The sequence below is a fragment of the Mytilus edulis genome, chromosome 14 (assembly GCF_963676685.1).
Source record: "Mytilus edulis chromosome 14, xbMytEdul2.2, whole genome shotgun sequence".
Classification (NCBI taxonomy): domain Eukaryota; kingdom Metazoa; phylum Mollusca; class Bivalvia; order Mytilida; family Mytilidae; genus Mytilus; species Mytilus edulis.
In genome coordinates this window covers 3,473,202-3,498,599 of record NC_092357.1, presented here as the reverse complement: position 1 = coordinate 3,498,599, position 25,398 = coordinate 3,473,202, and the positions used below count along the sequence as shown (strand labels likewise).

At 31.1% G+C, this 25,398-nt stretch overlaps 1 protein-coding gene and 1 long non-coding RNA gene across 2 annotated transcripts; one reads left to right on the top strand and one right to left on the bottom strand.

Annotated features, from left to right (window-relative positions):
* Positions 1 to 17,650: 17,650 nt before the first annotated feature.
* Positions 17,651 to 20,873, bottom strand: LOC139503544 (uncharacterized). Its single transcript, XR_011659127.1, has 3 exons — positions 20,742 to 20,873; positions 19,747 to 19,826; positions 17,651 to 17,852 (listed from the first exon to the last, which is right to left on the bottom strand). It is a non-coding gene; the product is annotated as an uncharacterized lncRNA (long non-coding RNA).
* A 1,894-nt stretch (positions 20,874 to 22,767) lies between these two features.
* Positions 22,768 to 24,095, top strand: LOC139503543 (uncharacterized). Its single transcript, XM_071293340.1, has 3 exons — positions 22,768 to 22,912; positions 23,098 to 23,217; positions 23,771 to 24,095. The coding sequence occupies exons 2-3, from the start codon at positions 23,148 to 23,150 to the stop codon at positions 24,067 to 24,069; spliced, it is 369 nt and encodes a 122-aa protein (XP_071149441.1). The 5' UTR covers positions 22,768 to 22,912; positions 23,098 to 23,147; the 3' UTR covers positions 24,070 to 24,095.
* Positions 24,096 to 25,398: the final 1,303 nt, after the last annotated feature.

The window sequence follows — 25,398 nt, the reverse complement described above, 5'->3', positions numbered from 1 at the left end:
AATTTGCCTAATAAGCGAATAATTATAATACATATATTTCAACATCTTCAATAGAGAGATTACTGATAAGATGCCCAAAATATATGTACATGTATACATATTGCGATTAGTGCTATATAGTATGTCAATGATATCGAATGCCCGCTGAGTGTTAAACATGTTTGACACTGCTGGTTTTAATTTTCTGACTCAAGTATAAATTTAAGAAAAGTTAATAGTTTCTGAATATTTTTAGATTCAATATTTTATCATTACTATTATTTTTTAAAGTCTCACCACATACAAACATAAAATGAGAATCACAGAACTAAACAAAACATTTAAACATTTGCATTGTGTGCATCAATCTTTAAAAAGATAAATGAGACGCGTATAAGACACAATATATAAATATAAACAAATTTTTACTCATTTACATTCAAAATTTACAGTGTCCGTATATAACAAATGAAATGAAACATCTTTTTATTTAAGAACAAGTGAAATAAAATGCCGTTTCTTTTCAATAAAATATTGTTGATGTTTTTGGCATCTATTGCAGCAACATTGTCGTTATTGAATAAATATATAAATGTTTCGCTATTTGATATTTATAAATTGAAATGTTAAGCCTAATGTATTATTATATGTCTATAATGGGCATTTTAAAAGGACAGGAATATAAAAAAGAAGATGTGGTATGATTTCCAATTAGACAACAGTCCACAAGAGACAAAAATGACAGAGACATTAACAAATATAGATCACCGTACGGCCTTCATCAATGAGTAATGCCCATACCGCATGGTCAGCTATAAAAGGCCCTGATATGACAATGTAAAACAATTCAAACAAGAAAACGAACCGCCTTATTTATATAACAAAAAAAAAATGAATGAAAAATAAATATGTAAAACATAAACAAACGACAACTACTGAATTGCAGGCTCCTGACTTGGGACAGGCGCATACATAAATAATGTGGCGAGGTTAAAATTGTTAGCGGGCTCCCTATCCTCACCCTAGTCTCGATCAGTGGTATAACAGTACATGTACAACATAATAAAAAAAAAGAGGGTTTGGATGGGGTTCAATGATTAGAGAATAATGCCCTTGAAAAATGAAGATTAGAGAATAATGGGCATAAAAAATAAAGATTAGAGAAATGCGTGGTCTAAAAATATAATGAACATTGAATGATCAATAAAAGAAAACGCTAAAAGATACCTGAATTTTATTGAATGATTAATAAAAGAAAATGCTAAACATTATCTGGTAACAGAATTTTCTCTTCTTAAAATTTAAAGAAAATTATCAAAGTTATCATTGTAAAAATATGATAAAAGTGAAAACAAACTTGGTAAACCTTTTTTGGTTTCGTGGTAACAGACTATAGGATTCAGTCAATATGAACTGGTTTCCGATACTTCTACTCGGGCTTTAAATTCAGTGGCGGATCCAGAGGGGCGTAGAGGGCGTACACCTCCCCTTTTGCTTGGACTTTTTTTTAAAATGATTAATCAGACTAGACTTCGTGAATTAATAGGGAGATGCATCATCTAAAATGTCCAACCCTTACACCTTACCAGCAACTACAAAATATGCATGCCCCACGCCAGGAACCGTTTAAAAAGTGCATATTTCACTTATTTTATGTTTTAAGTCCTAAAAAGGGGCAAAAAAAAAAATTCGCCTCGCTCCCCTCGTTACAAAACTACAGCCCCTCTTTCAAAAAGCCTGAATTCGCCCCTGTTTATATCTGACTATGCGGTTGGCTTTAGCTCATTGTTGCATGCCGTACAGTGACCTATAGTTGTTAATTTCTGTGTCATTTGGTCTCTTCGAAGAGTTGTCTCATTGGCATCTTCTTATGTGTAGTCAAAATCACTGGAAAGAACTGATGAAAACTTGGACTTGTTACTTCATAGAACTAGCACTTAAATCATGCAGAACAGTACACACCAACACGTCATTGTTGAGTAACAAATGAAAGCCTTGCTGTTGTTTGGAAATCATCGTTCTTATTCATTTAAAAGAATGATTTTTACTTTTTTTTAAAAGATTAAAGAAAACTGGGGAAAAATTAGAGAATAATGCGTAAAAAATTACTTTTAAAGAATAGACTTATTTTTTGAAGATTAGAAAAAAAGGGGTGAAAATTAAATGTTTACAGAAAAACAGCCCCCCCCCCCCCCCAACTCAGACCCTCCTATAAGAATCATTTTAAATAGGATGGACAAAAAGATGGAGGGGTAGAGTGTAATATTTGTAACTGGGCGTTAAGCAATCATGAATCATTTAATCTATTCTTTATATTTTCATCTCTTTATTCTGTAATTTAAAGTGCTTATTCCACTATCATCTTTATTTCTGTAAACTTACTTCCATATCCTCATATATGTACATGTACATGGTATTTGATACAGGAACAATATACCGTCGTATATTACAAAAATTGAGAATGAAAATGAGGAATGTGTAAAAGAGACAAAAACCCGACTATAGAGCAGACAAAAGAGGAAGGCCTAAATTACGGGTCTTTAATGTAGCGAGAACCTCATGCGTATACATACATGCATTATTGTATGCACATGCTTGTTCCAGAGACATATAATACAATTATATGTCTCTGGATAAACATAATTATTTAGAATTAAAAAGTGTATAGTTATCAATAAGTTCATTTTCAAAATCATTTATTTAAAGTGAAAAATCGCGAATTATCCCTTTAAGGCTTGTTGAAGATCTTCATCAAATAACGAATGAATATAAGAAGATGTGGTATGCTTGTCAATAATTTAATTCACCGTACATGTGGAATACCGTATGATAGTTTTTTTGGTCTAAAAAAAAATACATCTACTACATGTCTTTGATTTAACAAATGATAAAAGATCTGGCATAAAAACGTGATTCTGAATATAATCTAAAAATTGAAGAGAAAGCCAGACTAAGACGTTATACAATTTAAAGAATACAAATCTTAAAGTTTTATTACTTAGAGGTATACTGTCCCCTTCTTTTAACCTACAAGAAAACTTCACGAGAGCCGATGATTAAATATCCACCTTGTTTTTCCGTATATATACTGAGCCAAAAAGGTTTAGCAACACATTTTTTTTATAATTTTTTTTTTGTTGTTTTTGGAAAAAAATATTTAAACATCATTGATATAATCCTTAGTTTTACCTGTAACAGTCGTACTTTTTTCCTGCTGATTGATTTCGCGCCATTTCAGCTTTGCACGTGTCAATGATGTTTTACCTTCTGTACCTGTAATTTTAAAAATTTTAAAAATTTGCTTGGGGCGTCAACCAGGCCACCCCGAAAATGACAGTCAGAAAGGTCTTGAAACGGTTGATGCCGGAATGAGGGTTGTTGACATCATGGCTCGATTTAATGTGCACTAGGCAACAGTTCAGAGACTAACAAACAGATATCGACAAATTACAACTGCATAGGATAGGTCGATATCTCGTAGACAAGAAAAAAACTATCGTCAAGGGAGGAGCGCTTCCTTCGCTTTACGTCAACACGTGACAAGTTTTTTTCGGCTAAAAAAGTACTGCATTGACTAAGGGAAGTTGCTGGTGTTCCTGTCAATCCTTCATTGGTGCACTAAGGGCATGGCTGAGAAATTGATTTTGAGAAACACTATATATACTCATTTAAGCATTTTGACCCTCCCGCGCTCCATACAAAGAAAATCTATGATTAATGTGAGTGATAAACATTCATGTTGCTTCTGACATATCATAATTCCATTTTTGTGTTATTAAAATTATATGTTTAAATTTTATGATTTTGTAATAAAACAAAATTTCACAATTTTGTTGCTAAACTTTTTTGGCTCAGTATATATATTAAAATAACTTAAGAAGCAATTCAAAGGATATTCAATTTGTTTCAATATTGCCGAAAACTGAGGCTACTATAAATTTTATACATGTAGTCGTCTCAGCCGAAAACAATACATAATATTGATAATATAAGCAAGTGTGACAAACCAAATTGAATCACAAATTTGTTGTTTGGGATTATTCATGGTTCACTGGTATTCCTTTCACGAATTTGGCTATACTTTTGGACCTTTTGGATTATAGCTCTTCGTCTTTTATATTAAATTTGCTTTTGATTTCATATATTTTGGCCTCGAGCATCACTGAAGAGACATGTATTTTCGAAATGCGCATCTAGTACAAGAAAATTGGTACCGTTAATTGTATTCTATATTAACCAGTGACACGTGTACTAATTTTTAAGAAAAGGGATAGAAAAAGTATGAATAAAAAATATCCGGTTTTTCAAAACTATATTTTCAAAATGCATTGCATAATTTAAACCGATTTAAAGTGTTTCATTTTATTGTATGTTTGTGCGTATACGAAAAAATGATAGAAAGTTAAACTTCAATGTTCATGACTTACAAGTATTATAATATTACTTGTAAAATTGATAAATGAGCGGTTTTCACAAATACTGAACATTAGAATATATCGTAAACGTCAATTAATGAACAAGCAACCCAACGAGAAAAATATAATTTCAGAGGCATCTACATGTACATGTATAACTAGTTTTGAGTTAGAGAAATCATTCAACATGTTCATTGCCATATGATTCTATTCAGATTTGTGAGTTTTTTCGATTTACGAATAAGTCTATAAGATACAAAAAATTAATTGAAGCAAAAAAAAGAAAGAGACATGAAATAACGAATTAACATAAGTTTACAAATACATACCTAGGTGCATTTACCAAAACAACATTTGAACTTATTAATACATTTTTTCATATTATTGTAATTTTATGTTTATGTACCCGATATGGAGTTCTTCTGAAATTAAAAATCACTTGAATGGGTATTTCTGGTGTATATACATGTATCACACTTGCTATCTACATGTACAATATACGGAAATGACACGGCTGGGTATTTTAAAGTTACTGAAGGTAGATTACTGGCAGGTGTATATCCCCGGGCGAAGAATTTACTGATTTGTCAAAACGGTTAGGTGTAATTTGTCATATTGTAAAGTTTTGAATCGCGCTCATCTATTTTTTTTATTATATGAATTGCGCCAATAAATGAAACTTGACACATTCCCCATTTCCATTCTCAATTTTATTAATTGTGTCATATTTATCTCGAAACTATTAACCTATTTACACGTACATGTAACATTAGAATACCTACTTCAACAGTTGAATAACTTTATAATTACTAAAATTCAAAATTATGTACTTCTCCTTCCGTATGCTATGTTTTTTTGTGTCAATTCTATCTTTCCATCAGGTCCATAGTGCACTTTTTTTGTCAGTCTAAGTGCACTAGGGAGGCCCTTTCAGTTTGCGATTTCTGTACCTACATGAAAATACCTAAAAGGACCTCCTCAGTGCACTAAGAAGAAACATTTGAAAAGAAGTCTATAATATTTGCGCAATTAAATGATTGTTTTATTGGCGCTAATGAATGTTGCAGTTTTTATGATAAAGTTATGCAAAAAAAGAATTCGCGTAATTAACTTGTGGTGCATATTAATTCTTTTTTAGCCAAACTGGATATCGGCCTTCAAAACATTGTGTATACACAAACAAAGCAAGATTTATCTTTTGCGCAGTCTAGCCGGAGAATACAAGTTTTTGCAATTTGTGAAGGATTTTAATTTTAGAATGTAATGAACAAGTAAGAAGATCGTTAAATCGGAAAATGAGCTATGCACGATGAAAGTTTGGTGCGTCGATAAAAATTTCATGGATTCACTTGATAATTGTAAAGTTTCAAGTCTTTAAAAATAACACCCATTTGTAGAACTGATTATTTCGATCCTTCAAATATGCATGTGTAGAATAATAATAAAAAAAATATATTATTAAGTCTCTTTCATATAGATACTGTAGATTTGTATTTGAACATCGATTGCAAACATAACGTTCAGTGAGAAATATTTCATGTATTCGTACAGAAAACAAATCAACTTCTTTCAGAATACAATTGATTGGTTATTGAAGTAAATGATTTGCGACCGAATCAGTGACACTTGGCCAGAAGCTTACCTCTAAAATAAAGAAATATAAAAAAAGGTAGAGTTATTTTTAATTCTGTATTTTACTCATAAAGGACTAAAGCACTTTTTACAGTCAATGCCGAAAATATGAAATACATCGATTTAAATTATGTACACAATAAATAATTTTTGTGTACATAGTTTTCCGTGTCTACATTTGAATACGAGTACAATATAGAAAACCATCATGTTATATATTTAACTATTTTTTTTTCAACAGATTCACAAGTTTTGCATTTTTAAACCGTGTGTGCATATATATTTTAATGTTTTTATTTTAATTCCTTACATATGAACATGATACGTGTATTATTCATTCGTTTCAACGTTTTAAATTGTGAAGCATGTGACTTTAATAAGACTATACGCATTTAAAGTTTGAAACAAAAAACGATAGATACATCGAGGTCGTTTTGCTTGGGTGATTTACCTGTAAAAAGCTCGGGTCTCATCCATGTTTAAAACGAATTAATGCATGTTTAAAATAGTTTAACGGGGGCGTGGCCTATTAGTTTAACGCAACTAACCAGCAACTTGATTTCAATTGATTCACCGCAGAGAAATCTATTTGACTGGCGTTAAAATGAATTGATATGAATTGATATGAATTAAATATAATTTTTAATTTTTGTCAATCTTTATCAAATAACGATCAATCTCATTTAAATAGCGTTAACACGTTTTTGTCCGTTCAAGTTAAATTCGGGTTACTAGTGCTAGTTAACATAATTTCTGTTTTTATCATTCATCCTTAGGCGCATCTATGAATATCGAAATATTCCGTAATAATGTCAGAAACTCAGACTTAGTATACTCATACTGCTGTAATGCAATGATTATGAATAGAACCTATAGCTAGTCTGACCCTTTTTCTCAAATCTATTGTTAATTGATTTTTTTCAATATGCTATCCTCTTTAAATCATTATTCCGACAACTTTTATACAAACATTCCGCTGTATACTATATTAGTTGACCCTTTTCATTCACATATTTTATCTAATAATGGAACATGTCTATTACATATAAAAACAGTTTTCATTTTGATCCCGGCAAATTAACCTGTAAAAACGATTGTCACTCTCTCCATCGGCTCAAAGAGGAGTAACTCTCATAAACGTTTCGAGTTCGCGGAAACCGCGACGTCATAAACCGCTGACGGCATAGTACTGTTGCGCTTGTATATGCGCATAGACAATAGAGGGATTTGTCTTTAATAGCATATGATGAACTGTTTAATATTCCAGTTTTGAGTTTTTTTTTTGTTTTTAATTTTGGTAATTTGCAAAAAAAAAAAGATTAAAAGCATACTCACTTATAATTAAAACAGATAATATAACTGAGAAAGGAAATGGGGAATGTGTCAAAGCGACAACAACCCGACAATAGAGCAGACAACAGCCGAAGCCTCCATTATTATCATCTGTATGTATGGATATCAAATCGACATTGATATTTGATTCTCCCTCGTAATGTGAGGCCTCAATTCTGAATTTTTAATACATTTCACATATGTGCCAAATTATTCCTTTGATTATGTTGTCAATGTCGTCGATATCGACGACATCGATTCGATATCAATATTTTTTTTTCCTTGTAATTTTGAGCATACATTCAATAATTTGTAACCATTTTAGGTTGTATTCATCGTAAACTAGAGTTGTTTATCGTGTACGTGATGTTACTAAAATCCTTATTAGCTTGATAGTAAGGGGACTGAAACGTTTTTTTAAGGTGGACACGCTTTGGTCATTGCCAATTATCAGAACATTTGCATGATGCGTAATCAGACATCTTTAGGCGATTTGGAATTTTTTAATCACGTTTTTGGAAACATAGACACATTTAGGAGTGTCGAGAAATGTTTTTGGCAATGGACACACTTTTGAATGTTACAGATATATAAGTAATATATGCCCAATATATTAACACAAGTCATTGGTATGATTACGCAAATTTTCTGCAAATCTATGTTTTGACCATACATATGACATATTTTGAAATACATTTAAAGGTTATTGATATCTGTTTACCTTAGCCGCATTTGGCACAACTTTTTGGAATTTGGGATCCAAATTGCTCTTCAACTTTGTACTTGTTTGGCTTTAAAAATGTTTTGATATAGCATCACTGATCATTGAGGGACATTACTTAAACAAGTAACATTTAAAATTACCCATACAAGAAATATTGAAAACGAGGCTATTTTGAATATTACTTACATAAGTAACTTTTCTAAATATTATTTTTATACAGATGGATGCAGTCCTACCCTGTACAGCAAATTAGCTTGATAACCAGTCATTTGTACAGGTCAAAGTCAACCTGTGACCGGATTTAGGACTGCTCTGACCAGTCCTAGGACCAAAATCTAGTTAACTTAAAAAGCGGACTTGGTCCTAGGACTGTTTTTATGTCTACCAAAAAATTAACTTCGATAGAGGTCAGCTATTGATATAAGTTAACTTCGAACCAGTCCTGCCGTAAAGTTAACATAAGTTAACTTCGAAACCAGTCCTGCCATAAAGTTAACATAAGTTAACTTCGAGACCAATCCTGCCACAAAGTTAACAGAAGTTAACTTCGAAACCAGTCCTGCCATAAAGTTAACATAATTTAACTTTTGCTTTGACAAATCCGATCGAAACCAAGTTAACTTTTGACTGGTCTGCTCAACTCTAAGTTAACTTGTATCCAGGACCGCTGTACATCGATTTTTTAAAAATATTTTTTAATATTTTTGTTTCGTAGTATAAACATCGAAAATAAAGTAAAATTAAAACTTCCGTTATATAAACAGGTTTTAATACAAATATTTGAAAATAAAGTACGCATAAAACGTTGCTTGTAACACAAATTTATCTGTGATCTGTCAATCTATAAATTAAAAAAACCATCTTGGACACAATGATAACGGGCACTGAATATATATTCCAATACCTATCAAATTATCAAAGGGAGGTAATTATGAGCAATTTATATTTTAAAGATATTAATATAATACATTTCTGAATCTATTTTGTAGTGAAATTCTTCCTTCAATCTTATTTTTTATATATTCATTTATATAAAAAGATGACTTACAACTTGATTTAATAAGACAGATAACATATCGCAGGTAAAAACTATCCAGCTGTTAAACATGCTTTTGTTCCAATATATTATTATGCTATGATTTATCTGATTTCCATATAATCAACAACTACATCTCTGTCTCCAGACAAAACTATTTATATAGTTAAAAATATCATCATAATCAAATTCTTCTATTACTGTTAACAGTAGTAATGCAACTATATTCTACCTTACTTTTAAATGTATATTTGTACTGAGATCTGAAAACAACTCACTTTTACATCATCGGTATTTCACTAAGTTAAACCTTATTTAATCATGATATTATTTCATCGGTATTTCACTAACCTTATTTAATCATGATATTATTTTCACAATCACGATCTTTGAAATTACTTCTGGTTTTCTTCCCTATGTTTCATGATAATTTTCTTTTTTAAAAGGATGATATTGACTTGAATATTTTTTCAAGGATAATTTGTGAAATTATTTCTCATTATAATACATTTTTTTTGTAACAATTTCGCTTTATTTCAAATACTCTATTATTATTTCATAGTATTTTGAAGGATAAGTTTTTTTCTAATATCTATTCAATAAGTTAACTACCCAGATAGAATTTCACGGCAAAGGAAAAAATATCTCAGGGAAATATTTTCCTCCGGATAAAAAAATAACAACTACTGTGACATTTTTTCCTCCGGATCAAATTTCACCCTGATATAATTTTGCTTTACACCAGCATGTCCTCCTGTTATTCAAAATTTTGATACATAACAAAATTTCAGTAGTTTTGATACCTCTTGCTGTCTTGTATAACAAAATTATTTGATCGCGTGGACCAAAACTGACCATGTGTGCACTTTTATTTATAAATATAAATACCAGCAGCCATCAGTAAATCAGCCATATTTTTTCAAATTCATGTTTGCCAAAATTTAGGTTGCCAGCATGTCCTCCTTTTATTCAAAATTTGATACGTAACAAAATTTCAGTAGTTTTGATACCTCATATTGACTTGTACAACAAAATTATTTGACTGCAGCAACTAAAACTGACCATATGTGCACTTTAATTTGTAAATCTATACGTCCTCCTTTTATTCAAAATATTGATACGTAACAAAATTTCAGTAGTTTTGATACCTCTTGCTAACTTGTGCAACAAAATTATTTGACCGTGTTGACCAAAACTGACCATGTGAGCACTTTTATTCATAAATTTATATACCTGCATAGTACATTTAAATCAGCACTTTTTTTCAATTTTTTGTTTGCATAAATTTCGGGTGTCATCATGTCCTCCTTTTATTCAAAATTTCGATACGTAACAAAATGTTAGTAGTTTTGATACCTCATACATGTCATATTGACTTGTACAACAAAATTATTTGACTGCATCAACTAAAACTGACCATATGTGCACTTTAATTTGTAAATCTATATACCAGCATAGTAAATCAGCAATATTTGTTATGTCAGGATTCAATGTATATTACAATTGACAGCAATATTGCTACACAATAACAACAATTTTTGGTTTGCATAAATTTAGGGTGCCAGCATATATCCTCCTTTTATTCAAAATATTGATACGTAACAAAATTTAAGTAGTTTTGATACCTCTTGCTAACTTGTGCAACAAAATTATTTGACCGTGTTGACCAAAACTGACCATGTGAGCACTTGTATTCATAAATTTATATACCTGCATAGTAAATCAGCAATTTTTTTCAAATTTTTGTTTGCATAAATTTAGGGTGCCATCATGTCCTCCTTTTATTCAAAATTTTGAAACGTAACAAAACTTCAGTAGTTTTGAAACCTCACGCTGACTCGTACAACACAATTATTTGGCTGCATCAACTAAAACTGACAATTTGTGCACTTTAATTTCTAAATCTATATACCAGCATAGTTATTCAGCCATATTTTTTATGTCAGGATTCAATATATAATACAATGGACAGCAATATTGCAAAACAATAACAACAAATTTTTGTTCGCATAAATTTAAGGGGCCAGCATGTCCTCCTTTAATTCAAAATATTGATACGTAACAAAATTTCAGTAGTTTTGATACCTCATGCTGACTTGTACGACACAATTATTTGACCGTATCAACCAAAATTGACCATATGTTCACTTTAATTTGTAAAGTTATAGACCTGTATAGTAAATCAGCCATATTTTTTGTGTAAGGATTCAATGTACAATACAATGGACAGCAATATTGCAATACAATAACAACAAATTTGTGTTCGCATAAATCAAGGGTGCCAGCATGTCATCCTTTTATTCAAAATATTGATACGTAACAAAATTACAGTAGTTTTGATACCTCATGCTGACTTGTCCAACAAAATTATTTGACCGCATCAACTTAAACTGACCATATGTGCACTTTAATTTGTAAATCTATATACCCGCATAGTAAATCAGCCAAATGTTTATGTCAGTATTCAATGTATAATACAATGGACAGCAATATTGCAAAACAATAACAAAAAAGTTTTGTTCGCATAAATTTAGGGGGCCAGCATGGGCTCCTTTAATTCAAAATATTGATACGTAACAAAATTTCAGTAGTTTTGATACCTCATGCTGACTTGTACGACACAATTATTTGACCGTATCAACCAAAACGCGGGTACGTTAAGGCTGTTTCAAATTATAATTCCTTAAAAATTCTATCAAATCGCTATTTATTCTAAATATTGCTGAAAACCGTATTATTGAACATTCGAGGCATTCATATATGGGTGATATCAATTCAATAGATTCTAAAATTTCATTTTTTTTCTACTTTCACTTTCATGGGAATTTCCCCGTAGCTGTCACGTGACTTATTTGATATAAATACATCTCTGCACCTTTAAATGATTTGCACAACCTTTTATCTTCATATTTATACAGTAAACTTTGGATGTATCAACTCTTCCCTTTATATATTTTCAGGAAATTGCTGGCGATAACAGTGCTGACAGCGTGAATGAATGTAAAAACGTAGTTTAACAGGCCGGAGGTTGAATTTCTACAAATGCTACACCTTTCAAGGATGCTAATGTTCTACGACAAAATGAGACAACCAAGCGCCAGATGTGTTGCAATTGTCCAATAAATTCTGAAAAGATTGGTTATCTGTACAAGTCTAGACGTTTCCGATAAAAGGTTGAACAGATCGAAAATAAAAAACTAGATAACATTTCCGACAAGGTCGTCATTGTTTACAAACGCTCGAGTGATCCAGGAGAAAGAGCAAAGGGAAATAATCGATAATAAAGTATTTTTGGCGCAAATTTTTCAAATTGTATTAACTATTACTAGTTCATTTTTCTCACTTATTAGTGTTCAATAAATATATAGAATATTAAAATATGGATAATTGTTGTTTATTGTTAATTACTAGCACTTATATTTATAGAAAATAAAAAAAGGGGGGAGGGAGCAGTTCTTTGTTTTATCTCAAGTATTTTGTACATCTCCGCATACCGTACACAGCAGACACAAGTTTTAACTTACCTTATTAAAAACCATCACTCTTTTTTGAATTTCCAAACAAGAAGAAAAGTTGGCATTTGCTCATAAAATACTTTACTGTCCATGTCTTTGTCCATTGAAGGATCCCATAAATTGGTCCCATGGTAACATAAGAAAAAAAAAATCTCCTCACTATTAAAAATGCATTTTTTTCCATGTTTTTTTTAATGTTATTTCATCAGTTATGTAGTCGAAATCTTTTTTTTGTTGGTTATTTTTTTCCTGAAATATTTCTTTATAAAATAATCTTTTTTCACTTTGAAAATCTCAATCCACACTTCTCATAATTTAAGAAAAATTATGTACAGCTTGCCATCATTTTATGAACACCCTGAAAATATTTCTTTCATTTATTAACTTTCTTTTTCTGCATTACTGATCTTTACTGCATACCACTTCCTTTCCTGATTTTTCCTGATAAGAAGAATGAGTTAACAAGAATTTTTATCAATCTAGTTTATTAGACAACATCAATGAATACAACATGAAGCAAAAGTTATAGTAACAGTTATATTCAAGAACATTTTTCTATTTGATAATTATTTTTGACATTTACAATGAACATCTGCAATTTTGCAAAAGTGATAATTTCAAGGTCAACAAAAGATTCCACATCTATCAACTATTTCAATAACCCACATAGCAGATCGGAGCAAAATACTTTGACCCCTGTATATAATTCATCTTTATCACTAAAACAGCGCCATGAAAACTATTCTCTATTTATGCATAAATATCCATCTATGCAAATCAACAATTTTAAGTTATATTGTCAAAAAACAGCAAGGATTCAGGAGTATGTAACAAATGCAAAATACTATGAAAACAGAAATCAAGGTGGAGAAAGGGAGACATTTATTAACCATTTTAAATTAATTCAATGGTTGAAAATTTCTGAAACAGAACGCAAACAGCACAAACTAGAAAACTATATGCCTTGTAACACCACACATATAGAAATTTCTAAAATTCATAAATCTGTCTCAGAGACGTCCATTCAAATCTTAAATTTAAGTGAGCAGATAGTAGAAAATGTTTCATCTATATTACCAACCAGCACAGCAACAAAAGGTAAAAAGACAGCACAAGCTTTAATTAATGTCTTAAATCCATTGTTTGAAAACCAGTTCCAAAAATCTTTTGAAAAATCTGCTGCAGAAGCATTACATTTATCACCTATTGAGAAATCAGCTGATAAAAATAAAAAAGAACTAACTTTACTGAAGAAAAACAAAACCCAAATTATTGAAGCTATAAGTGTCAATGACAGAGATGTTGAGAATTTCCTAGCTTCAGGAAAGTCATTTAGACAACATGATCGAGAGAGAATGCATCTGTTCGAGAGCAAGGCGAATGCTGAGGAAGAAACCAAAAGAAGACTGGAAAAGGAACAAAAGGGTCAAGTTGTCCTTAAGAAACATCATGGAAACTTTTCGAATTATACCTTTAACAAAGATGAGTTCCTTGTAGAGATTAAGTCTTTAATGGAAAAAGGTATTGTAAATTGGACAAGACTAGGGAAAAAATATGACGTCACAAACAAGATAACAGGAAACAAGCCCCAAAATGCTGGCCAAGTTTTATTTATGTTTGCCAAAGCAAATGGAATAGATATTATGTCTTTTAATAAACATAAAGCAGTTTCAGGCAGGGATATCTTAAGGAGGGTGAGACGACCAAAGAAAAAGATAATGAAAAAATTATCTATTCCAACACCAAGATCATCAAAAAAATTTAAAGAAGTTATCAAACAAAAACTTGCTGATGGTACAATCTATCTTGGAAACCAAATTGCCCCGAAAACAGTTATTTCAAGTTGTATAAGTAAAGAGGGAAATCTGACAGAAAATAAAGTAATTGTTTACAGTCGAATCATTGGGTTACAAAAAATCATCTTAAGTGAATTATCCCGTCTTCAGAAATCAGGGATTTTGTTAGTACATACTGATGAATATTACGACACGTTGACAGAGGATAAAATAAGACAAAGATTACAATTTCTAGGGGAGGAAACGAGCGTTAGCTGTCAAGATATGAGACTGAAGTTAAAAAATATTGAGAGAACCTTCAAATTGAAAATGTGGCATGACCACTCTGATATTTTAAACCACTCCTTTGTCAATTTTATGACCACAATCATGTATGATGCAGCCAATTTCATGACAGACAATGAATATCAAACACTAGCAAGGACAACATCATCAACCAATGTACAGTCTATTGTAGAGAAACCCCAGTTATACATACTTGGGAGATCAGGTAAATTGATAAATATATATATCTATATAACAATAATAACTTAAGTAATAATAAGTTATAACAAATGACAAAAACTAGGCTTGGAACAATATAAACAAGAATGTGTTCATAGTACAGGGATGCCAGACTTGCACTTTCATTTTCTTTGTTCGGTAGACTTTGAAAAACTCCAATTTGGCATAAGAAATACCTCGACCAAGAACATTAACATGGTGGAACAGTTGCACAAACCAGAAAACATAATGCCCATAAATGGGGCAAAATGTTAACCAGAACTAAAAGGCCAAACAAATTAGTGAAGGAATTAATATTTGACAATTTCATAATATTAAGGAGTGGGTATCAATGAAACCTGTGACTCAATTCATATTCAAAATGTAGCAAAAGATATTCATAAAAAAAGTATTAAAAAAATGTTTGAATAAAATTATCTCCCCTTATCAGGTCAATAAAATGAAAACAGGTAGGAGCTATTAGTCCACAAGATTTCTCTATTTCACCAAAAAAAAAAATTGTCACTTTGCAATAACTATAATCCTTGCGTGCAAATCAAAATACAATGTACCAAATTGGAAGTTTGAGAAAAAAATCCATATGATCTTACATTTTTTTTAGTATTGTTGATATACTTTTGTTCATACAAAATATACATATTTTCTTATAATTGCCAAATGAATATAAGATATGGGTCTATACAACTATTGAATGGAAACCCTGAAATCACAACGAGCATTACATTTTTTAAATACAAAAAAATTCATTCCTAATGAATATAAAAAAACAAAATGCTTTCAATTCTTAAAATAAAATCTCATCAAGGATGTACTTGGGTGAAATTAAATAAATTAAGAATTCAAAATTGATACTTTTACCCAGAAGAGCATCAGATCAGGATCAGGATTAAAATGAGCTAAAATATTGAATCCTCTTAAAATATGGCGGTATAAGACAGACTCAGATTTTTACATTATTTGGGTCTAAAATCCAAAGAAAGAAAAACAATTGTCTGCTTAAATTTTGGAAAATAACCTTTTATGAGCTATCAAGTCTTACATATATACATATATATAAATATGAAAAAAATAATGTGTCTTATTGGGCAAGATAGTTTAGATAGTATTGTAGGGAAAAACACCAAGGAGTCTTGAACATCTGAAACAGATTCAAAAACCTCACCCAAGTTCATCCTTAATACAATAAATTATTCATATAAAAAAACAAAAACATTGTGCAGAAAAACTTCATGTTTTTAGGTGTTTCTTTTCCTAATTTACTGACCTCTACAAACAATAATATAAATGAAATGCAAATTTCTTATAAACAACAACATTTACATGAATGCAACACCTTTAATAAATATTTCAATCTATTCATATGTGACCCAAGACATGTTTCAAAATTTACATGATTTATGAATTTTAAGGCATCAAAAACAGTTTACATACAATGCATTAAAGTTAATTTACACACCTTAGTTACATAGTCATGATAGTCATCAGTACAAATTAAGTGAAATACTTCTAATAATTTAAAAAAATAAAATTTTTCATGTTTCAGCAAGCAAAGATATTGACCAGATTAGTTACACTGAAGCAAGGATTGAAGACCTAAAACAATTGACAAACAAAATAAGGTATGGAGACGTCGATCTAGTTTTCAAACTAAGACTTTTCAGTGGTGATGGACCAGCCAGGCAATTTGAGGCGGGACAACAGAGAGGGGGAAACTATAGCTGTATTTGCGGTGTAGAAAGTAAAAGCCACATGAATTTGGAATGCTGCTATCAAATGATGCCCCTAGATCTTGAGGATAGAAGAAAACTTGTTGTTGAGGGTTCCTGCTGGAGGAAAATTAAGGACGGAATAATAAATCCATTTCAAAACTTAAAAAAGGAAGAATTAATTGATGAGCCTGAAGAAAGGGGGGTTGATACTTTTCATATGAATTTAAAGTCAAGATTACAGGAAGAGTTAACCTCAGTACTCCATGGAATATGTAGACCCCCTGCGTTACTAATGACACAACCCGATAAAACATCAACGGAAATGAATATTGAAGGCTATGAAGTAATGCCCTGTGAACCATTACATGATATATGTAACATCGTACAAAACATAATTACTGAACTTCCCCACCATGTAGAAAATAAAGAAAAAAAAGCTGAATTAGAAAATTTTTGTTCAAAGACCATTGGGGATAAAAATCAAATTAAGGGTTCTGACGCAAGGCATTTTGCTATACAACTAGCACAATATGTATCAACTGAACAACAGCATAATAAAATTTCTGAAGATACAGTTAACCTTATTCAAGTATTAGTTGAAATAATCAACATTGCATACAGCTCAGAGGAGAAAAGATCACCACGGCAGATACTACGGTTGTATAACCTTACTTTTTTATTTGGAGTATTAACAAAATCTGTAATAGGAACACCAGTGAAAATAACCACCAGAAAACTGTACGGTTGCCATTTCCACAGTTTAGTTGTTCATTTACCAGAAGTGTACCGGATTATAAATACAAAATCAATTTTATGCGAACAGGAAGAACGATCATTTGGAAGCTTAAGGAGAATCGCGGAAACTACAACTAATAGGAAACCCGGTTGGATAATAGACAACACAATTATACGATACAATGCTCAACAGAAAAGTGATGATAGATGCGACTCATTTGCAAAGCAAGACTCAACCATCAGTCGTCAAGCTAAGCCTCTACCACACAGGAAAAATACAATCTTCACAAAGAAACTGCTATCAGGAAAATCATCAGTTGTCCAATCTCATTTGGCAAGAATAGCAGATTTCATTATCCCTGGTGATCAGATCTGGTGGCATTATGATGGAGAAAATGTTGTATTCCATGACAGCATTGATGAACCAAACTTCAGACTGGAGGGTCCTCCATTGTCAAATTACCGTTCAACGTCACTGAAAAAAGAAATAACTAATGTAAATAGAATCTGGGAAAGCTGTATTGCGACAGTCAAATTACAGAAACTCATTGTACCAATACTAAGACTAAAAACTAGGGAGAATGGAAAGCTTGTTTTCCTTGACACACAGATCAGATCAGGTGTGTATAATTCTTTTATAAAATATAGAGTGCTTAAACATCAATTTATATGTATAAAGTATATAAAACAAGAATGTGTCCACAGTACACGGATGCCCCACTCACACTATCATTTTCTATGTTTAAAGGACTGTGAAATTGGAATAAATTCTCTAATTTGGCATTAAAATTAGAATGATCTTATCAAAGGGAACATGTATACTAAGTTTCAAGTTGATTGGACTTCTACTTTATCAAAAACTACCTTGACCAAAAACTTTAACCTGAAATTTGCACTATCATTTTCTATGTTCAGTGAACCGTAAAATTGGGGTCAAAACTCTAATTTGGCATTTAAATTAGAAAGATCATATCATAGGGCACATGTATACTAAGTTTCAAGTTGATTGGACTTCAACTTCATCAAAAACTACCTTGACCAAAAACTTTAACCTGAAATTTGCACTATCATTTTCTATGTTCAGTGAACCGTAACATTGGGGTCAAAACTCTAATTTGGCATTTAAATTAGAAAGATCATATCATAGGGCACATGTATACTAAGTTTCAAGTTGATTGGACTTCAACTTCATCAAAAACTACCTTGACCAAAAACTTTAACCTGAAGCCAAAAACTTTAACCTGAAATTTGCACTATCATTTTCTATCAGTGAACCGTAAAATTGGGGTCAAAACTCTAATTTGGCATTTAAATTAGAAAGATCATATCATAAGGAACATGTGTACTAAGTTTCAAGTTGATTGGACTTCAACTTCATCAAAAACTACCTCGACCAAAAACTTTAACCTGGCAAAGAGCTGTTTCACACAATCTCATTTTCATGTTCAATGAACCATGAAATGAGGACCAAAACCTAAATTTGAGGTACTTTTTAGAAATTCCCTATTATAATGACTATGTATGTAAAGTTACAAATGGATGCAACTATAACTTCATCATAAACTACCTCGACCAAAAACTTTAACCTGACATGGGACAGACGGACGAACGGACGAACGAACAGACGAACGAACAGACGGACGAACGGACGCACAGACCAGAAAACATAATGCCCCTACTACTATCGTAGACGGGGCATAAAAATTGTTTACATAAATTGTAAAACTTGCTACATAATTGTCAAAAGTTAAAAATAACAAGAAAGTGTGTCCACAGTAGACTGATGTCCAGAAAACCATGAGATATGAATATTGTTATTTGACATATTATTTAGAAAGATCACATCCTAAGGAACATATGTACCAAAAAGCTTCAAGCTGGTATTGCTTAAACTCAATCATTTACCATTACCAAATAATTTAGCCAAATACAGGACTGTAAGGCAAAAAGAGCAGAGCCCGGAAAACTTAAAAAGTTTTAACATTTCCAAAAAAAAATTTATCACTTTCAAAGTTAGAAACCTTTGAGTCATGCTAATTAATTGGGTGGTTACTAGTAATATTTTGCAAAAACAGAACATCTTTCTTTTGAAAGAAGATTTTTAAAAACATGAATTCTCATTTTTTTTCAGCAGCAGTAAAATCCGTTGCAAAAATTAGCAAAGAAAAAACAATAATACCACCGAAGAAACCTAATGGTAAGCAAGTTATACAAGAGTAATGATCAAAATGCTTTAAACTTTACAAAAATGTGACTACAACTTTATCAATATAAAAACCCTACATAAAATACTTTTAATTTTTACAGATGTAAAGGTTGAAAAATTGACTGAGTAAAAAACAACCCCATGTAAACTGTTTAATTCATACCATTAATTGTTTGATTATTCCTTTTTATCAAAATTCTGCATTCTTGATGTCACATCAATAATATTCGCTACATATGTCCGCTGAAACATAAGGGTAAGCATTAGTAATTATAAAAAGCATATTTGGTAAAGTTCTTCAACACTGAACTAAGTAATAAACATGTTCTGTTGTTCATTCTTTTCATGATTGCTTGTGTTATTTTTTAAGTGAAAAAATATTCGATCTGCCTCCATTTTTTCAGATATCATATTGGGTGACCTCTCCACAACACAGGAACCAATCATTCAAGGTAATTTATAAACATAAGAATAAACTATAACCATGGATAAGACATGCAAGAGACTGGAGTGAATTGAAACAACACACTTAAAATCTGTATGAGAACAGTAGTCTATATTTCACTCTGTCAAAGTTTTCTATGAAATCACTGTGTAAGGAAACATGAAAGTGAGATAAATGTGAGCCAAAATTTGTTCCTGTGAAAAAAGTTCCAGGGGAACTTATAACACAGGAAATATGTCCTGGGAGAACTTTTTTCGCAGACAATTTCTATATAATTTGTTCCATCTCAATTTAGTAAGTTGCACACTTTACCTTGTGAAATAAGTACTGGGTTGGTGAAATTTGTTCCTTACCTTGTAATTTAAAAAACTCACAGCTAAATCAATATGTTTATCAAATTTCTAAATTACAGCCAAATGTATTGAATGTGCAGGTAAAGGTAATATGTTTGGTTAGCTTGCTTGCTAGCTGAACCACAAAGTCATTATTCATTATTATGTCTGGTAAAATACCCTCCTTTAAGAGTAGACTAGTCCTGGGGATAACCAACTGAATAGAAAAATGTGATAATATGCATGTTATTGTTCATGACTAACAAACATGAATGGAATTCATTGGTAAAACGTTTCATTTTCTAATTATTAAATAGGTTTTTGATTTGTGTCAAAACTGGGTTGCCGACTAAGAACCTTAACATAAAAGTTTGTTTTTACCAGTTTTAAGTTGTTTTTTTTCCATCCAGATAATGAACAGGAAGTTGAAGAACCTGCATTAATTCCTTATGACCAGGAAAGTTGCAGCAATCAGGAGGAACAAACATCAATTCTCAGTGATATATTGCCAGGTATCTACTGAAATAGATATTAGATAACAATTCATGTATACATTTATTGCCATGGAAACATAAAATCAGCAGAAAAATGGTGGAATTTAATTTTTTTCAACTATTTCAGTAGTTTCACTTAATCAACCTACTGAAATCTGGAATAAAATAGTTATTAAATCAATTGTACAAAATAAGACTCAATACTTCCTTTTTTAATTTTTTAGAATAAAATGATTTGCTGAGCCCAGCCTGCTACTACCCCAGAGATTGAACCCTGAACTGTTGGGATCAATTTTGACACACTATTTTTTGCATCATTCTGTCTAAATTTCGAATGTGATCAAATTTTTGACATAACAGAGTTTTTTGACACAAATAAATTTGGTAAAAAATCTTTCTTTTTTTTTCTTTTTACATTTATTGGAATTTATTTAAATTGCATCACATTTTAATCTTTTAAATACATGAATCATGCACAACTGCAGAACTTGAAAAGCTAAACAGCATATTTGAATTTAAAAGAATTGGTTGAACCTTTCATATGTTGACAACTGTGCACACAAATATTGTACTTTATAGATTAATAACAAAAGTTTTCCATTGAAAACACAGAAACATAAATTTAAGGTGCATTAACATTTCAGAGCAGAACAACTGCCCACCTATACAAGAAAGTGGCAAGAATACAGTCACACTGACAGCTGAAGTTCATCATGCTTTTGGTAAGTTTTGTACATGTATATACCAGGAAGGTTAACAAACATTGTTTTAATCCTATACTTACAAATTTATACTGATAGCAAATATACTGCAACAATGGACAAGGATAAATACTAGGCCAGGATTTGAACCTGGAACCTCCTCAACTTTGTTGAGTTGCTCTTCCATCTGAGCTACCTAGTTTTGTATTAGGAACAAATTTACCCATCTGTACACCTGATGTTACTTAAGTATGTTTTTTCTATTAAAAACAAAGTTACAATGTATACTTAAACGTTTTTAAAAAAATTAATATTTTTGTATATATACAATCATTGGAAGAATGTGAAGAGATTGCAAATCTGACTAATACAATACTTTTGTACTTTCTAAATTGATCTGAAAACAATATAATTATTTGACTGTTGCAGAGGAGTCTAATGTATGTCTGATATGCAAAATTTACTCTAGATTATGATATCTTTTGATTTTTATTGTTTTAATCCTCTCAAAGTTTCAGCTGTACAGATTGATCTATTTTTATTGTTATTAATAAACCTTTAAAGATACTTATCTCCATTATAGTAGCTGATCCAGTATGGACAAAGAGCTCAGAACAGGGAATTCAGATTATCTCTTCTTGTGGAGACCATGGTAAGTTTTATTTCACTGCAAAAAAATAATAGAGTTGTAGTATACCAAATACTTTTCAAATTGAACAATTAGTACTTTTTCTTTCACATTGATGATTCTGTCTTGATTACTTTCTGAAATGGTACAAGTAAGATTATCTTTTATTAAGAAAAAAAAACCAAATAACAATTCTATAATTATCTTCATTTCACCAATTCATGCAATTTAACAAATATCATTGAACAGTACATTCTGAAAGATGTGTGCATCAGGACTCCATTATACAAGTGTTTGAAGCAGAACCAGTTATAGAATTCACTCCAGTTGGTGTACAAGGCAAGTTATTCTGTTGAATCTGTGATATGAATTGCATCTTTGTATTCTAAGGAAAATTGAATGGATAATGGATAATTGCTAATGGAGATAACTCTGCAAATTTTTAATGTGTTTGCTTCAGCAGCTCAGTGAATTTAATATTATTTATTTCTAATGAATAAATGATTTTTTTTCCCTATTATTTTATTACATGTATTATGAAGTAAATTTTAACCAACACATTGTAATGGATTGTTTCAGATGCCAAACTTTCCAACAAAGAACCGAAGAAAACTATAGAAAGTATACATGTAGATAAAGAAATTAGGAGATTATATTTTATCAATATCAAAAAGGAAGCTGAAAACAGAAGGGGAAAATTAGCCTGTAACATTTTAGAACCTGTAAAAGGTATAACATTTATTTTCTATGTACTTTTTGCTAGCATAAATAGACAGCCACTTATAACTATTATAAGAATATTCAGTGTTTCATGGTTTAAAATTATGGCTCCTGAGAATAGTTTCCTTAAACAGAAGTGCGATTTTTAATACAGGTAATAATTTTGTTTTCTTTAATTTAAAATTTTATTCCAGATGTGAAAGCCATTTTAAAAACAAGTGACCATCAAAAAGAAAAGACAGAGATGAAGCCAGTTCATGCTACGAAATTGACTGCAAAACGGAAACTTTTTGTGACCAGCCAGGGAAATACTGGTAAGGATTTAATACTCTTAAATACATGTGAAACTGCAAACTACTGCTCACATGTGATACCCCGCTCCCAAGTATTTTGATAAACAGGAAGTTGCTGAGTGAAAATGAGTGATGAAAATGAAAACGCATTAACAAACCAGTCATTTGGTTTCAGACAGGGTTTTATATATGTCACTTACAGAAATGTATATAAACCCTGAAACCAAATATCAGAAATTCTTGTATAGTAGTTCCTGAGAAAAATGTGACGAAATTTTTCATGGGACGGACGGACGGACTGTCGGACAGAAAGAGGTACAACAGTATATCCCCACTTCTTAAAAGCGGTTTAAAGAAGGGTATTATCATTTAGATTATTGATAGACATTCAGTGCTGACCTTTTATATTGTACCTCAGATTATATATTTTTTTTCTTTTTGTTTGGTGGTGTCTCTATTAAAGCTATATAATAATAAATCTTTAATTTTTCATAAGTGATTTTGACGTACATTTTCAGATTATATACGTTTTTAACATTTTTCTTTAAAATATTTAATTTTACTAATCTTTCAGAACCATCTAGTGGAAAAAAGACACCGTTGGATCTTGCTGTGCAGTTGCTCGGAAAAACACCAGAAGTGTTAGAGTGCATCAAATATAAAGGACTCGTGCAAAACCATCCAAGTCATGCACCCTTCTCGATGAAGTATGACAAATTGTTTTCCAAACTCCAGATAGACATCAGCGCCAAGTACCATGAACTGAAAAATAAATTAAACAACTCTGAGATGCATGAAAACATGGAAAAGGAAAACGCTGACTTGAGGATTGCACAAAAATTACTAGACCACTGGGGAGTGTATTACTTCTGATCAGAGAAAATTTAATGAAGCAGAATTGATTGTTAATTTTTATTAAATTTAACTTAAACAAGACCACATTAATTGCAAAATGATTGATTGATATTTAAAGATTAAATTCATGAATAGACAACATTATTGATAACATGATTGATTGATAAATATCAATGATAACACAACTGATCGAAAATAAGTTTCAATGATCGATAACTTTAGATTGATTGATAAAAGACCATTTTGACTGATAAATATACATTTTGTACAGTGTAAATGGCAGCAATGATTACATTATTAATTGATAAATAATATGATTAATAACATGATTGATATGATTGATAACTAAGGATTATACGATTGATAACCTAAGATTGATCGAGAAATGACATCAATGATAACATGATTGATTGATGGATATAACACATTGGCTGAAGTTCAAATTCAACAAAAGAACACAGGATACTGGTTAATAAAATAATAATTCTTCTATTGATTGATTGATTTTAATCCTTTTCAAATTTTACTGACTTAAAACTTTGATTATTATTTTGTCACCTGATTAGAAGTAGTATATTCCTCTGCAGACAACATTAAGGAAGCTGAAAAATCATTACATAACACTTTGATTGATTGATTGATTTAAAATAACTTGAGAAAATTTTCTATTGATTGAATTACAACAAATGATTATACTGACATTTGATTTGGAAAATACCGGATAACTTTCAACACCAAGAACCAAAGGCGGATAATTCACCAAGAAACAATGCCAAAGATAATTAAACAACAACCAAAGGCAAAGATAATTTTATATGGAACATAATTGTCATAATTTGCAGTTCAATTGTACAAAATTCAACACGTGATTTAAAGTCTGGAGATGTATATGTACAAGAAAGATGCTGATGGTCAGGGTGGGAATCTCCACAGGTATTATCAGTATCAATCTTAAACTTAGGTGATGATTGCATCACCAAACTTGAACTACACTCCACTTAGAAATAACATGTGATTTAAAGTCTGGAGATGTATATGTACAAGAAAGATGCTGATGGTCAGGGTGGGAATCTCCACAGGTATTATCAGTATCAATCTTAAACTTAGGTGATGATTGCATCGCCAAACTTTAACTACATGTACACTCCACTTAGAAATTGCTAAGTTTTGGACTCTTGAGTAGTCTACTCTTGTTTTAGAAATGATTGCATTTCCAAACTCTAGATAATGATACTCGGAGTGAAATTAGCCAATGTTGAATAGAGGTACTGAATTGTTGATAAGTTATGATAACTATGCAAGAAGAAATCATCATTACATCTGATCTTCATAAAGATAAATTTACAG

Bases quoted from the DNA above. Each gene is read 5' to 3' on its own strand.
- LOC139503543 (XM_071293340.1), top strand. From the start codon at position 23,148: ATGAAGCCAGTTCATGCTACGAAATTGACTGCAAAACGGAAACTTTTT. The intron at 23,218-23,770 runs GTAAGGATTTAA...CTAATCTTTCAG, and splicing joins GACCAGCCAGGGAAATACTG to AACCATCTAGTGGAAAAAAG.